General features: G+C 47.1%; 1 protein-coding gene across 1 annotated transcript in view; it reads right to left on the reverse strand.

Moving 5' to 3' along the window:
* The window catches only part of LOC311350225 (uncharacterized protein), a gene marked incomplete at its 5' end in the record, with an annotated part of 32,947 nt that overhangs the window by 9,652 nt on the left and 7,041 nt on the right, over nt 1-16,254 (reverse strand). Inside the window, 8 exons of the mRNA XM_084470226.1 lie at nt 1,526-1,669; nt 2,341-2,472; nt 2,867-2,941; nt 12,456-12,537; nt 13,707-13,733; nt 14,407-14,529; nt 14,871-14,996; nt 15,505-15,733. Coding sequence (XP_084326352.1) covers nt 1,526-1,669; nt 2,341-2,472; nt 2,867-2,941; nt 12,456-12,537; nt 13,707-13,733; nt 14,407-14,529; nt 14,871-14,996; nt 15,505-15,733 — 938 coding nt within the window. The remainder of the gene's footprint in view (nt 1-1,525; nt 1,670-2,340; nt 2,473-2,866; nt 2,942-12,455; nt 12,538-13,706; nt 13,734-14,406; nt 14,530-14,870; nt 14,997-15,504; nt 15,734-16,254) is intronic.

The following is a 16,254-nucleotide window of genomic DNA, read 5'->3' on the forward strand; positions in this document are numbered from 1 at the left end:
TGGCGGGGGGGGTCCGTGGGCGGGGAGCCGGGGCTGGGGGACGGGGCAGGGGCCCCGAGGGGGGCCCCGAGGGGGGCCCCGGGGCGGGCGGGGCGCGCCCGGGGGGCCAGGTCCAGGAGGGACATGGAGGACTGGTAGCTGGGGGAGCGCTGCGGCGGGTGGGGGGGGTAGGGGGAGGAGGTAGGGCGGGCTGGAGCGGTGGCGTCCGGTTTGCGTCCGTTGGCCCGTGAGCGTTTAGTAGTAGGGGTCAGGGGGATGATGATGTACACTATTAGGGGGGGAGGGGAGGGGAGGGGAGGGGAGGGAGGGAGGGGGGGAGGGGTGGGGGGGGGGGGTGGGAGGGGAGTAAGTACACCAACAACGAACACACAGAGAAGTGACAAAAGGTGAAATGAGCGCAATGGAAAGTAAAGACGTGGATATGAGTCGATGAGAAACAACAAAAGGACTGAATGAATGATGGCTTCAACGGTGGCTTCGGATGAGCAGTGAGGGTGCGATGGTGATGATGGAGGGGATGGAGGCGATGAGGAGGAGGTCAAGGATGAAGCACACGTTGAGGGGGCAGGGGGTACCAGTTACAGCACACAACTCTTAAGATGTTAAGAGCAGCTCTGGGCTGTTACGAGCAGGTAGGACTACCGCTGGAGTCGACTCGATTTAAGGGAGGAGGATGGCGGAGTTGGAGGAGGAGGAGCAGGAGGAGGAGGAGCAGGAGGAGGAGGAGGCAGGAGGAGGAGGTGGAGGAGGAGGCTGGTTTTTCGCAGAGGAAGAGGATCTCTCATCTATCCAAGGAGGGCTCAGAGGAACCGGAAGGGAAACTAAGAGATCTGAACTCAAACAAGAGCTACAGGTCAACGGGGTCATTGACACACATACATAAGTTGTACATCTAATCATGCATGAGGAGAAAATGAACAGATTACAAAGAAGCAGGTTCAACTAAAGGTCAAAGGTTGTTTAAAAACAGGTAAAGCATTAAAACATGCACTAAGCCCATGGCATATTCACAGTCAGTGTCTTAGCATAGTGAGTGAACAGGGTCAAATTGATATTTTTCTATAGGCATTTAATTCTTTGACATTTTTCCTTGTTAACCTTAGATTAAAATCGAATTAACACTGATCTGAATTAAATCAATCAAAAAAAGGTGAATGAGTTCCACAGTGCTACATAATTTGAACTTGAAGTGCATGCTATTGTTATTTTCGTTATGCTGTGACATAAAGGCAAATAGGTATGAGGAAAACTATATTAGTTGGGCGACTGAGTTTTAATCAACGGCAAATCCCAGGTGTAGGGAAGGGTTTTTAGGATATCAGAAGGCCAGTTACCCAGACAGGGATAATAACAGTTCAAAACTAACAGCATCGTGTTAGGCTAGGGCCAGCAGGGTAAAACACCATGGACTCTATTATCCCTAGCTTGGAAAATGGCCTTGGCACTAGTAAAGTAGAAGGGAACAAAAACAGGGAGTGATTTACAGGGAGAGGTAAGAGGTCAGCTAGATAGAGCTAAACTTTACCATCAGCCTGATCCCGGAAAACCGCGTTATCATCGGCAAAACATCTTGTGCCTGAAATGTTACCATAGTCAAATATCGGGCCCTCCAGTAAAGTCACAATATCCATCCGATTGACTTTGGTCAGCACTGCGGTTAAGGCATCCGCTGTCGAGGGGAAGGAAAGAAGAGAAATAAACGGGATTAAGACATTGTTCGTTGACACCACTGAAGAACACAATGATCTTACAATATTAACGCCAGAGATTTAACTTGGAAGAGTGTGAGGAGGCAGTTTGCTGTTCTAATGGGTCTGGTTTGACCTAACAAATCAATGGAAATCTTGTCTTTCAGTGGCACTGAAATCTAAAAAGGGAAAAGGCTAAGTTTCCTTCTGCTCAGGCCCAGACAAGCAGCAGCAGAGAACTTGTGCTACTTGCAATCATGAGACCAATATAAAGTGCCAATGTATTGTTGAGTAATGTTTTAAGAATAGATGTAATGTATTCAGAATTGATGAGGGCATGAGAGCACAAGCAGGCAGAGGCAAGAACATGATAATGATAGATTGATTAGAGATGGAAAACGCGACCTAGATACGATTCCAACGGCCCTGAGTACAATCAAGAGAGGGACTTGGTAATGTAATGTAACCAAGCTTTTGCTTTCCATGTTGTCGCACTTTTTAATCACGCTGCTGACGCTATGCAATGGCTCCTGATAATGATGAGATAATGTGAATGAGAGCTCTCGCGTGCTCAAGAGGGCAAGAGAGAGAGAGAGAGATAGAAAGAGAGAGAGAGAGAGATAGGGTATAAGGGGAAGAAGCATGGCCTTACTTGTGGCATTTTTCCCATCCCGGCTGACCCATTTCTTTAACAGCATGAAGCTCTGTGCTGTCAGAGAGTTGGGGTTATCTAGTCTTATGTGGTTGATCTCATCCACAGTGAAATTCATCTCCCGTGCCAACTCTGCAGTTAAAACACACACACACACACACACACACACACACACACACACACATATAAATTAAGTTTGGAGGATACAAGGTTATAAAAATGTTAAATCGATAATAATGTAATCGAATAAAAAAAGCTGGCCGTCGTGACCCAAATACCATTAAGAAAACGATGACCACATAAAACAGTAAGTATTTCAGGGAACATTCAAACATAATTCATCGACTAGTCTCTATTATTGTGGTCTACAATGAAGCGGTGCACAAAGTACTGCCTCGGCCTGTAGATGGCACTGGCGATCAACCAAAAGTGGGCTGCGTTTCCTCAGGGGACCTGGCGGTGTAAGATGGAGGGTGAGGCAGTGTGGGGACGGACAGAGCGGACACCGCGGCGTGGAGAGCCTGACCTGTCCAGCTGAGGCCGAGGTGATCAGCGACAATGGCCATGCGCAGGTCGGTGCGCTCGCAAGGGCTTTGGGGACCTGGCGTGGAGAAGAGGACACCCGGTAAGATATGGAGTCCCATCCCACTCTCTTGCTAAAGAGACTGCTACTATTATGTCAAAAGAGGAAAAAGTATGTATTGTAATGTTTTCTGTTTATTTTTCTGGCCACTTGTGTTTGGATTTTTGCTTTATAAAAATGCGTTTGATGCATTTGTCATTATATGTTTACTAATTTTTGGGTGTATGCAGAACCTCTTTGCAGACATTTGTGAACTTAATGTGATGTATATATTGTCAATATTACAATTTAAACGTTCCCAAGGTTTTATCCCAAAGTGGCAAGAAAGATAATTGGTTCTGACTAGACGTATGAGGACTAGAATGTGTTCATAGGGCAAGTGGTGCGTCGCTGTATCTATAGTCTATGCAGGCAGTAACTCTAAAAAGAACACACACAAAACAAATGCAAACCATGACTGGGAACAATAGACTCATGTAGTTCCTGCAGACTGCGGTGGCGGACCTTACAGTACACTGCTACGTAGCATGCGGACAGCCTAGTGTGTGTCAGTCACTAACACATATTAATACATGACAATTGACATCATGGGGGCAGAACAGAATATCTTTTTTTTTTTTTTTTTTTTGGTAGCCACCCCGTACAGACAGACGGACAGACTTTGGGAGTTGTCAGACAACAGACGTGGCTTTGCCAGAGAGAACCAGTGACTATTACTGGCATGCTTACTCTACTGGGGTATTGAAAGGGTTTTGGGGAAAAGGGGGTAGAAAACAGAGAATCTAAGGACAGTACAGCACACAGTACACAGTACAGAAATGGCATGAAAATGAAATTTAAAATGACAATCTACAGTCTGAGCGTAATAATACTATAAACACGCCACAGGCATTCCAGTCAATCCATCATTTAAACGATCACAACGATGTCATGCAACTGAGAGTGAAATATATCAAATATACTATATATATATATATATATGTCAATATAGATGTATTTTAAACATAGTGTGAAAGTTTTACAAACTAGGCTTGATCTCCGCGACGGGGGGCGCTCGAGACCCCGTCAGTCCCTGACTGCCCTCCTTCCCACCAGTCCGCCTACTCCTTCTGCTCCTCTCACTGCCGGAGGCCCTGTCCGTCGCTGCCGCCTTTGCCCTAACGGACGCGACCCCGGCCTCAGCCCTCGAGCCTCTACCAGACCTGGACGAGCGTGAGGGCTGGGAGGGCTGGGAGGGCTGGGAGGCATCCGACAGAGAGGTGCTCCGGGAGGTGCTGTCTTGCTCCGACTGTTCTGTCTGCGTCTTTTTCTCCTCGTCTGACAGCCAGTCCATCAGCTTTTGGGTCTCCCCGCTAAGGCCCTTAAAGTACTCAATGCTGCGCTGACAGAGCTCGCTAGGGTTCTCCTGCCTGTCCTGTCTGCCCGCTGTCTGCTCTCGGTCGACCTGGATCTTGTCCTTCAGTGGCAGTCTCGAGGGCAACTGTATGGCGCCCCTCTCTGTGGCTAAGGCCCTTGTGGGCTGAGAGGTGACCTGAGCTGACGTGAGGGAGCAGGCGGCGCTGCTCTGCTTCTTCACACCCTTGATTGGTATCCTAGACCTGGGTTCTACTTTGGCGACCGCCGGCTCAGCTCTCTTCCTGACCTCGGCCTTCACCACTTGTTTGGGCTTCTGCTTGCCTATGGCTGTCCCCTGTGTGTGGAATGACCACCCTGACGCCTTCACCGGAAGCCTTGATTTCGGCTGTTTGGCCTCGCTGTCCTTAACTGTTTGACTCTTGGCCTCCTCCTCTGTCTGACTACAACTGCTCTTTTCCGCTGTCTCTGGGTAGCATAGGGCTTCTATCCTGCTGGCTTTCTGCAGGGTGGGCTGGGAGGACGACTGCAAGTTAAACACCACACTGCCACACTGAATGTAGTTGGCCTGAACACTGGAGGACTCTAGGTTATTGTTGTTGTTGCTGTTCTCGGCAGGGTACTCCTGTCTCTCTACCTTGGCCTCAGTGTGTCCGCTAGGCTGGCCCTCGGCCCTGTGACCCTCTATGCTGATGTACTCTGGCACTATTTGACCCTCTGCCACCGCAGCTTTACCATCGGGGAGATCCCCTGAGTCTTTTTTCACAGTTATGGAGGCCGCTATGCCCATTTTAATGGGCGTACGCAATTTGGAATCGACCTTAGAGGCTGTAATCGTGCACGACGAGGGCAGTTCGGCTATGCCTTCACCGCTGGGGGCATCGGTGCCGGTACAGCCAGTGCTAGTGCCATTGGCGCTCTGTGCATGGCTGCATTTTGCGGCTGTCGCTGCCGGTGTTGTTGGTATGGTGCTGCTGTCTGTGGTAGTGTCTATAACCTTCCCCTCTACTGTGCCCCTCTCCCCCGCTGTGGATTGAGAGGAAACCACCCCCAGGATCGGGCCCCCTCTCCCCTTGTCCCCTGTTTTAGGGTCAGAGGAATGCTCACCAATCTGGAAAAACTGTAGCCTCTCCTCAACAAAGTCCCGCTTGCTCATGTCAATAGCACCACTGCGCGTCATCTCAAACATCTTCCCCTCGTGGAAGGGAAAGGGGTTTGGCTCGCTAGTTGGCGTGCTCTCGTCAGTCGGAGTTCGAGCGGGCGTCGTGTCTGGTGTGGTGGCCTGAGACTTGTCTTCCACTGATAAACCAAAGGGCTTGGGGTCTTCCTCTTTTGCTTTGGAATCAAACACTCCATCACTGTCACTCCCTTTGGTTGACCAGGGATCAAAGTCAAGGCCTTTTGTGGCGACAGTTTTAAAGGTGGAGTTCAGTTCCTCTTCGAGCTGGTAGCCGAAGTAATTCTCCCCAAAGTGCGGCCTGTCTGGGTGTCTTCCCTCAAGGGTGTAATCGACCTCCTCGCCGTCACCTTGCTCTGACGTGCTGGCCTTTGCTTTTCCACTATCCCCTCCTTCTTCGCACTTCTCTTCCTCTATGACCTCAAGCTTGGACTGACTGAAAGAGCGGTCTGTCGTTTTGCAGTCCATCGATAGACTAGATGTTTTGGGATCCTCACTCAATCCGTCGTCCTCATCCTGGAGGTCATACCCGTCTAAAGAGTCTATCTCGGTGGCATCAGTGTCATGGGAGAACTCTGCAGTGGTGGCCATGGAACAGTCGGTGATGGACTGGTCATTGCCATTTGATTCAAAGTCAAGCTCCTCTCCTTTTACAACACCGTTGACGTCTTTACCGTTGTTGTTCCCATTTTTCTCAGCCTTTTTGGGCTTGAGAAGTTTGTCCCCCTCCTCTTTCATCTTAAAGGTGTACTTTTTGAGGGGGATTGGGTGAAAGACGGACTCGTCGTCGCTGGAGTCACTGTCATCAGCTCCAGGGGGTACAGGAGAGGGAGGCTGGACCCTGATAATAGGCTCGGCAAGGAGGTGCCTATCATGTTCCTCTTGGAGATTCACCTCCATCATCTCCGTCTCTGCCTCGGAGGAGACACAAGACCCTTTCTTTGGAGGCTCAGACTGCCCTGCTTCTATAGGAGGAGGAGGAGGAAACTCGATGTAAGCTAATCTCTTCTCTGACTTTGACTTTTGTCTTCCGGCGTCTTGTTTTTTAAGGGCAGTATCAGAGGACAATGGCTTGTTCTTTTCAGTATGTGGCTCCTTGTAGATGAAGGTCTGTGCTTCCTCTTCCTCAGATTCCTCTGGCACTGAGCTTTGCATACCGGTCATAGCGGCCATCACATAGTCGTCCGAGCAGGAGGTCTCAAAGGTGATGGGACTCTTAACAGAGCTGTCCACCACATAGGTTGTAACCTGCTCTATAGTGTCCTCGCTACCTTGAGATGTTGGCTGCTTTTGCTTGACAGAGTAAAAAGCACCCCTGGTCTCATGCACAGTCCTACTTTCATGACTTACAATCTTTTTGTATGTACTAAGCTGCGCTGTTGCAGTTTCTTTCTCATATTGCTTTCCGACCTGGATGCTAACATAAACTGGTAAAGGTTTAATATCTTTAAATTTCTCTGTGACAACAACCGGAGTAACATTAGCCAAATACTCAATTTGGTCACTATCAACACCATTACACACTACATTTGACTGGCTACCTTCAAATATATCAGTAGATTTTCTTACTGGTGATCCACTGGGTGATGTAATGGTTTCAGAGCCACTTTGCATCCGATTTCTAGCTAAATTAGGTATATGAGACCCAACAGAAGTACATGATTTAACAGTGGATTGGCAATTCTCTGAGAATTCAGAGGATATTTTAGCAGGAATTTGTGATTCCGAGTTTTTTTTTAGACCGCTATTGCTATTTGGGTTGTCCCGCACTACAAGTTCTGTGTAGATAATTTTCTTTGTGGTCTCCTGTATATGTGAGTCGCGATTATTGCCATCTTTGATGGCATCATGAATCATGGCACTAGATAATTTTGGTGATTGGGGTTGAAAGTTCCCATTTCCCCGTTTCTCCCATGTCTTGAATATGTTCTCTGGTTCATTATCACTAGAGTCATGTTTGGGAGAGTTGGGCTCACCAGTGAGACCTTTTCTCTGGATCCCTGGACTATCTGAACCTTTAGGAACATTGGGACCAGTAAACATCTGATATACAGGCAGCTTACTTTCTTGTAGCTTTCTAATTGGAGGATTTGAATTTGGTACCCGTTGTGGAGACTGTTCTTGCTTCTGAGCCTCTTGTTCAAACTTGAGCCTCACCGCACTAACTTTGGAAGATGACATTTGAAAAGGCTTGGGGGAATCACCTGTGCTACCCTGTGATGATGTATCTCCCTGTTGCCTTTTGTCGGAATCAGTATACTGTAAAAGAACTCTCCTCTCTGGGCTGCTGGGTAAGCTGGCACATTTTCTATCGCTGGAGGTGAATCTCTCTCTAAGCCTTTCTCTACTCCATTCCTCCCCGCTAGCTCCATTCCTGTAACCTGACCGCTCAGGACTGCTATGTGTAGAGCTAGGCCCGGATCGTGTTTCCCTGAAGTCTGATCGACGAGACTTCTTCTCTGGAGACGAAAGCTCATCGTTAAGCTTTTCTGTTTTATCACGGAAAAATTGAGACACTTCACTGAGTTTTTCCTCTGCTTCTTTCACAGTCCTGTCAACTCTGTCTTCATACATGATCTGCTCTCTGTTTTTATGTTGTGTGTCATCTGACACTCGCATCCAAACAGAGTGCTTTGGGCTACCAGGCTCCGAAGAATACTGCAAAAGGGTCAGTTTGTCAAAGTTGTCCTCAACATTAGCCATTCTACCAGATTTGTCAAACACATTCCTTGATGACCTGAAGACATATTCTGTTCTTGGGCTACTCGGTCGACCCTCTGAATTATTGGTACGATCCGGTGAGTGAAAGTGAGACCTATCTCTGAGGTACTCTTCGGTGTCAGAATGAGATTGGTCAAGTTTCTCAGAGAGGAGCATTTTTTCTGCAAAGTTATACGACCCTCCTCTAAGCTCTGAAGACTCATCCTCGTTGTACTCTACTGACTGCTGGCTAAGTAGCCTCAAGGTTTTGTAGGAGTCATCTGCGATGAGCTGTGCTGAACTAGGGCGGCTGTCTTCCTCCTGCGACATTGGTGCGTTCACTCTTGAGGAATCAAAATAGGCTGGATGTGATTCCTCAACCTCATCTTGCTGCCTGTTTCCAGAATAGAAGTGCATTTCTTTCTCTGGGTGGTTCTTAGTCTCTCTGATGAAGACCTCAGTGGGTTCAGTTTTATTGTTGCCTTTCTCGATGTGAACTTCAATAATTCTTTCAACCTTAGGTTTAGAGTTAATTCCCTCCAATACTCTATGTGACGCCTCCTCATTACCAGCCTTATGCTCAAAAAGTCCAGCAATTTCTCTAGAAGGGTCCCTGCCTGACTGGAATGCTTTCATGATTTCATGAACAGACATAGTTTCCTCACACCGCTCTGACGGTACCTCTTTGCCTGGAGGTTTATGGTATACCATCCTGGTCGTGGTTGTGATATGAGTTTCCTCCTTCACCCGCATTCCTTTCCCCATCGGATCTTCCTCCGGGCTGATCTTTATTGTATAGCCTTTGCTCTGATCTGGCGATGATGCGTTTTTATTTGAATGCCCTTTGGCCTCAGAATCAATGTACCTGACGTTATGGGGATCATCCATCACAGATGAATTATTATCTTCTGGGGACTCATAACTCCTGATTACATGAACAACCTCAGTCCTAGTTTCTGTGATAACTGGAGGAATGGGAATGTCCTGAAAAAGGGCTTTTGGGCCCATTCCCTCCGCACTTGGAGGTGCTGAGGGAGTCCTTTCACTCCTGGTTTCAAAGCCGCTGTCTGAGAGTGGACTTTTGTCTTGTTCATGTAACATATCTTCAGGAGATTCCAGAACTGTGTCAGCTCCAAAAAGGACGTCTGCAAGCTTGCTGAGCTCTTTGTCTGAAGCAGAGGAGCGCATGTTTGACGGAGGCATTTTCAGTTTGTGCTCCTGAACTGCCATGGCAGGTTTCAGGACACGTTTCTGCTTCTCCTCGCCTTCCCTCTTTCTCTCATCTCCTTTACGCTTTGATTCTGGTGTTTTCGAGAAAGAGTTGCTACCAGCATCATGAGCTAGGTAGTCAACCACTTTTGCTAGACTGAAATCCCTGTCTACTACAGTCTTTGTTTTGATTTGAGGTACTACAGTCTCATATCTCGGGGGATAGCTCCAGTTGCTTGCTGGTTGCTCAACAGGTACCTTTGCATATTGCATGTCATCCAAGGAAGTCCTTGGCCTACCATCTTTGACTGTATCTTTTGTCAAGATCTCGTTAACTTTGACCAAATCTTCCTTTACCTTCTCTACTATCCTATATGGCTCCTCGTCCTCTACCTTAGCCTCCTTTGGAGAATTTGTTTGAAATCCTTTGCTTGCTTTGGAAGTAGGGTCTGTTTGCAAGATGGCGGACATCCGTATTAAATCCTCTTTCATTTCAGCGACATCCTTCAGAATCTCTTGGCTAGAAGATAGTGCTGACGAGGCTGTTGATTTGACGGCGGCTGGTGGTATACCGAGAGAGGACTTCGCAGGTGAAAGAGTTTTGGCGAAGGTTGACTGCGCTTGAGGGTTACTCCCCTCGGCAGAGCCTGCTTTACGAGGCGAGAGTAGGGCAGCGGCCGACCTTGAAATCTCAGGGAGCTTCTTAAACTGGGGCTCCGGCAGCACATTTATGACTGAATAAACTGGCACAGTCATGGTGCTGGATGTTACAGCGTTGGTCGAGGTAGGAGGGGATCTTAGCGAAGCATACAGGGAACTTGAGGACCGAATTGACTGATACGAGGACGACGCAGAGGAGGACATGGACTTCAGTGTACCATAGCCGGCAGAGCAAGAGTTAAATGTCTTTTCAACCTCATCAAAGGCTGCATTGACGCTTGTTGTTGCTGCATTGGTTGTTGCCTGTATCCTCTCCTGAAGACTGCTGGCGAGATGAGACGTAGGGGATGAGGAACGATAATGGTGATTGGGTGACACTGTTCCGTTGATCAAAGACGCTGCACTGGGAGGGTTATTGTTTTTAAGTGGTGAGGAGAGACAGGAGAACATGCTTCGTGAAGGACCTGATGGATCTGCGGGGGACCGACCAGAGGAAAGTCCGGGAACTGTTTTGATGGGAGACGAGGATGATACCGAGGCACCAGAGCCCATCACAGAATTGTACGGCAGGGACGGACTGTACATGTTATAGGAGGACTTTGGAGAGCCTGGGGGTGTCATAGCTAAGCATGACCTATCCAGAGGAGAACTTCCTCCTCCAGTGGTTATGGGGGAGGTCCTTGCAGACATTGCTGCCAATCCTTTCACAGATACAGGGTCTGGGGCACTTTTTCCTGGGGAGGCCAGTAGATTCGAGGAGACTGGTACTTGGTATTGGGTCTGTTGCACAACAGTCTTTATTGGTGAAGAAATTGTTCTATAGGAACGGATGGGGGAGGCCATGTCACTGGCTGACTTGACAGAAGAGGCTGGTGATCCAGGGATGTTTGTCTTGATGGGGGAGGCAGAGGTGATGGACCAGACAGATTTCAGTGGAGAGGCATTGGGCGTGTTGGAAGATGAACTGGAGAGGGAGCCAAACCCAGTCTTGGCTTGGTTAGGGACGGCGACAGGAACAGCCGACCACGCCTGATAAGATCTCGTTGAAAAGACAGGTTTGTAAGGGAAGCTAGAAGGCTGTGTTCTCGGCGTGCTTCGATCAGTTGTTTCTTGAACAAATAAGTTAAATCAAAAGTAACAAAAATTGTAACGTAAAATTGAACGAAAAGTAATTTGAAATAAAACAGAAAAACCAGAAAGAGAAAGTTGAGTAAGTCAGTAACAGAATTGATTGAATAAAGTAGAATAGCTTTAGCTGTTTGTGAATTTATATCAACAAATGGTAATCTATTAAAGATAAAGTATAGTAAGATAAAGTCTATTAAACAATGAGCATCTAAAATCAGTGAAACATGACAGAAGACTTGATAAACAATGGTGTATGTGCAGCAACAGAAATGCTTGACATGAAGGTGGACAGAATGACATGATCACCAAAATAATGACACAAATATTCCAATGAATTTCGATGCAATCATACTTGCCTATTTGCCATAGTGCCTTTTACTGTACAATTTTGCTCAGAAACGATTGTGTCAACTCTAGTATTATATGCCAGAAATGACCCCACAAGTGTAAACTCGCTGATAAAGGCAAACTTCACGTTATTTGCTTGGTCATAAATTCTAATATTAGGTTGCACTTTACAAGAAAGGTACATTTAGCCATATCTTATAAAGTTTTAAACTCGCATGTAATGGGTTTTCAATAAATATTTGTAAAATCTGGCCCCTTAGCCAACTAACTGTGTGAATCAATAAGGGTTGTTAAAACTTCTTCTTCTAAAATGCACACGATAAATAAAACAACAACTTCAAAAAAATGTGTACCTTCTTAATTATACAATAAACAAATATGGGGATATCATATCCCATTACCTTTTGAAATAGCATAAGTGAAATAACATTTCACAGTAGGATATCAAGGGGGTGGGTAAGCTAACCGTGAAGTGCAACCCAGTAGCACAACAACTTCAAATAATCATGAAGCCATCTGTGAAATGGCCACTAAAAGAATGAAAAAACACCCCAAAAGGTTTTTTATTTAACATGAGTTGAAAACATGGTTGTTGTATTTTTTCCAAATGATGAATGAACAAATGGATGTTCCCCAAAAAAGAAACAGCAACACTTCAGCCACAATAGAGACAGTTGGACAAAATGAAGGGTTGGGCAAAGGAAAACACAGAGTTGACCATGCAAATGTGTCAATGGATGGCGTCTCATAATGAGAGAGGTGACCGGGATGGGATGAGTGATTCTCTATTATGCTCTGTCAGTTTAATATATATATATATATATATATATATATATATATATATATATGTGAATATATATCTAATTCATACAGTACATCAAGGGATCATCTGCCACTAAATTAGAATTACGCTAAATCAGTATTCAGTATCAGTTGAAGACTTTAATGGAAACTCACTCGCTGCAGGGTCGGTCAGATAGCTGTATCGCTTACGCAAAGCTAAGGAGGCAAAGGAATGACGTCGGTCTGGCTTTTCAGTCTGCAACAAACAAAAAAGAACAAAAGATGTATGTCTTCTTTACAAATCTTAAATCCAAATTTTCTTGTTTTAATTATTAATAAATGTTGTATTTTTTTGGTATATATATATATATATATTTAGTTGAAAGGCTCATGTTGAACCGAGTTGGGGTTTGGGTCGGTTGCTTGCATTCCCCATGCTGTTAGTACTAGCACAAGGGAGGGTACAGCAGTAAACATAACTCTATGATCCCCTCGATACGACTAAGGGACCATCTCTGCTTCCCCAAAAGGGGGGGGGGGGGGGCACATTGCAAAGACACTAGAGCTAAAAGTTTTTATTGCTATGGTATACTTGCGCTTGAACGAGTTCATCCTCGCAGAGTGAGTGCGTCCGAGTATGTTTACATTTGTTCAGGTTTAAATGATGACGCTTAGCTTAGCATGTCGTCCTTTCTACTGATCTGTTGGGAGGACTGGTCGGAACTATGAGTTTCATAATGTAACTGTAAGAGACGTACGCTGGAGAGAAAGGGAACCTATCCACCTGTGGTTCTCCGTTTTTGGAAGATGATCAATGGAAATGGTGATTCAAAATAAAATAGAACTGTTCCCTTTTCATAAAAAAAAAAAAGTCCTTCTGGAGTTCTGACCATGCAATTAAGGGGCAGCTAAACGCATGCTGGGGAAAATGTTTCAAAAAGTAGAAAACTAAGAATATTAAGCTGTCAAAAAAAATATATAATTCCGTCTACGAAACTTCCTGTAGGTCAGTAGATAGCATGGAGACATGGTGAATTTCTGCTTCACACGATTATGGAAAGGGAGATAAAAAAAAATGAACATAAAATATAAAGCGAAGAGTTGATGTAAAAAAAGTCGATCTTCATAATAGGGTATGCGGACGATAACAATTTGCTTGAATCGAAATCAAATTAAAAAAAAAGGGACTTAATAATTGCCACGTCCACCAATGCAGCGAATGAACGAGGTCACTTTCCAGCAGCGGGGCTCAGCTGTGTGCGGAAAAAACATCTGCGGCAAGAAGCCTCGACACGGCGCCGGCACACAGAGAAACATTCTGTCGACGCCACACACGTTACTCATCACTGAAGCCAATAGGAAGCATAATAAGCATGACGGAGAGAGAGGGAGCAGTGTGTGTACGATGATGAAGAATCAATTTACCTCATCATCGGGATCAGACTCCACATCCTGTGGGGGGGAGGAGGGTGGGGAGTTCCCAAGATGCATTGCATAGGAGAGGAGAGAGGTGACAGAATGGAGAGAGCAGGGGTGGTTACAGTGAAGCGTGGAGGAGAGGGGGGGGGAGGAGGAGGAGGAGGAGGAGGAGGAGGAGGATGGGTAAAACAAATTCAGGGGATTAAAATGGAGCAGCAGAAGAGGCAAAAAATCTGGGAAAATAACTATGAGATTAATCAGTCGGTCGACAAGCAAAGAAACCACAGAGCAACGCAACGTCAGGAGCAAAACAACGAAAGCGACAGCGACGGAGTCACGTCAATTCTCGTGATCGACCAACACACACACACACACACACACACCACCATGAAAACTAAAAAAAACAAACAAACAAACCGACAAACAAACAAAGAGGTGCAGTCCTGGACATGGCTCCTTAGCGTGTGCGGCTAGCCGTGTGTGTGTATATACGTTGTGGGGTCTCGTGACTGGCACAGGGCTTAAAGACAGAGAAAAGACACGAGCAGCAGGCCGGCACGTTCTAGAAACCGAATGGAGTTCACCCGTGCCCTCGCTTGGCACGGCGGCTCACAATGCCTGCGCTCATTTTTTGGCGTTCATTTACATGAAGTGATGACGTGATTATGGCTGTGATCGGGAGTCATTCAAATGACTGCGGCCTTACCTTCCTGTGGGTTGGCAGTGTGATATTCAAATTGCATATGGACGTCTGGGGAACGCCCTTGGTGCTCTTGGGCTCGTTCAGGAACGACAGACGGCCACAGGGCTCCTGGCCGATGTCTCTGATCTGTGGGTTTGGACCAGAAGCACAAGCACGTCGTCAGCCCCTTTTTTCCCCGAAGCCATCCTGAAGCGTCCGAATAAACGCACGAATCCTGTCCGTGGTCTCGCGATATTGAACGAGGTGCAGGCAAGGCAAGGGGGCGCAGCAGCCCTGGTGGTGCGTTTTGGAGGACGAAACGTTCTCTTGGTGTAATCACATCAATGGCGGGAGTTTGGTTCTTTCATACCAGCGATCTCTACGCTTCCTCTGGTTTGAAAACGCATGAACGCATGCCAATGATATGATTGCATCTCCCTCTGCCAGGGGTGAGGGAGATGGGGGGGGTAACAAGAAGAGAGCCGTACCTTAACGTTGAAGGGCAGTCGGTTCTCCTTGAAGGAGTAGAAGTTGAAGACCAACTGATGGCCACTCTTGGTCAAGGGAGACAGGTTGCCATAGCAATCGGCAAAGATGGGCTTGCCCTCTAGAACCTATGGAAGGGGAGAGGTAACAACTCGCTGAGTACAGGAGATTATAGGAGAGGGCGGTTGTTGCCGATAATTACCTTACCCTTTTGCCGTCAAGTATAGAATAAAACACTCTCAGTGATCTCAGAAACGACAGAAAACATGAGCAGCTAGTTATTTCCTAGTCTTCACCTATACTTATACTTGATCACATATTATCAGTGGTTTGCAGTATTCCAATCCTATTTTTGTATAACAACCGTTTCTTTTTTAAATTGTACTATTTTATTATTTGATAATGGACTTTTGTCTCTTGATACATATGCGGTATTTATATAAACAATTCTATTGTCTCTTAAGTATGCATCTCATATCTTAATTGTATTTGCAAATTGTTAGTGGGTTGTTACATTGATACAGTCGAGGATGCGACAAAAATGGGGTATTCCTGTGGCCTACTTGTTTTGTCTATGTGTGCACACACTGGAAACTTGAAACTAAAGCCCAAAAGCTAAAAGCATGGCGCGCGCACCTCGATGTCCTTGCTCCGGGCCACCTCCTCAAAGTTCTCCTGCTGCTCCAGGGTCTTGTCCACCTTGTCGTCCGTCATGCAGAAGCAGCGCAGCCGCGACTCCACGGGGTCGTTCATCTTGGCGAACACCACAAACTTGGCCAGGTACGGCACGCAGATCAGCTCCCGGTATAACTGAGACGCTAAGCTCACCGTCTCAGGAATCTGGTGACAGTCTGCGAGCCAGAACCTGCAGAGCAGAGGCAGGCGGGGGTGGGGGGGGGGGGGAGAGAGGAGGAGGAGGAGTAGAGGAGAGAGGAGGGGAGAGGGGAGAGGGGAGAGGAGGGGAGAGGGGAGAGGAGAGAGGAGGGGAGAGGGGAGAGGAGGGAGGAGGGAGGAGAGAGGAGAGAGGAGAGAGGAGAGAGGGGAGAGGTAGGGGGAGGATGGGAAGGATCATAGGAGAGAGGAGGAGTAGAGGAGAGGGGAGGGGAGAGAGGAGAGAGGAGAGAGGAGAGAAGAGAGGTAGGGAGGAGGACGGGGAGGATGATGGGAGAGAGGAGGAGGGGAGAGGAGAGAGAGGAGGAGGAGGGGAGAGAGGAGAGAGGAGGGGAGAGGGGAGAGAGGAGAGAGGAGGGGAGAGGGGAGAGAGGAGAGGTAGGGGGGAGGATGATGGGAGAGAGGAGGAGGGGAGAGGAGAGAGAGGAGGAGGAGGGGAGAGAGGAGAGAGGAGGGGAGAGGGGAGAGAGGAGAGGTAGGGGGAGGATGGGGAGG

The sequence above is a fragment of the Micromesistius poutassou genome (assembly GCF_964030765.1).
Source record: "Micromesistius poutassou genome assembly, chromosome: 7".
In the NCBI taxonomy this organism is placed as follows: Eukaryota; Metazoa; Chordata; class Actinopteri; order Gadiformes; family Gadidae; genus Micromesistius; species Micromesistius poutassou.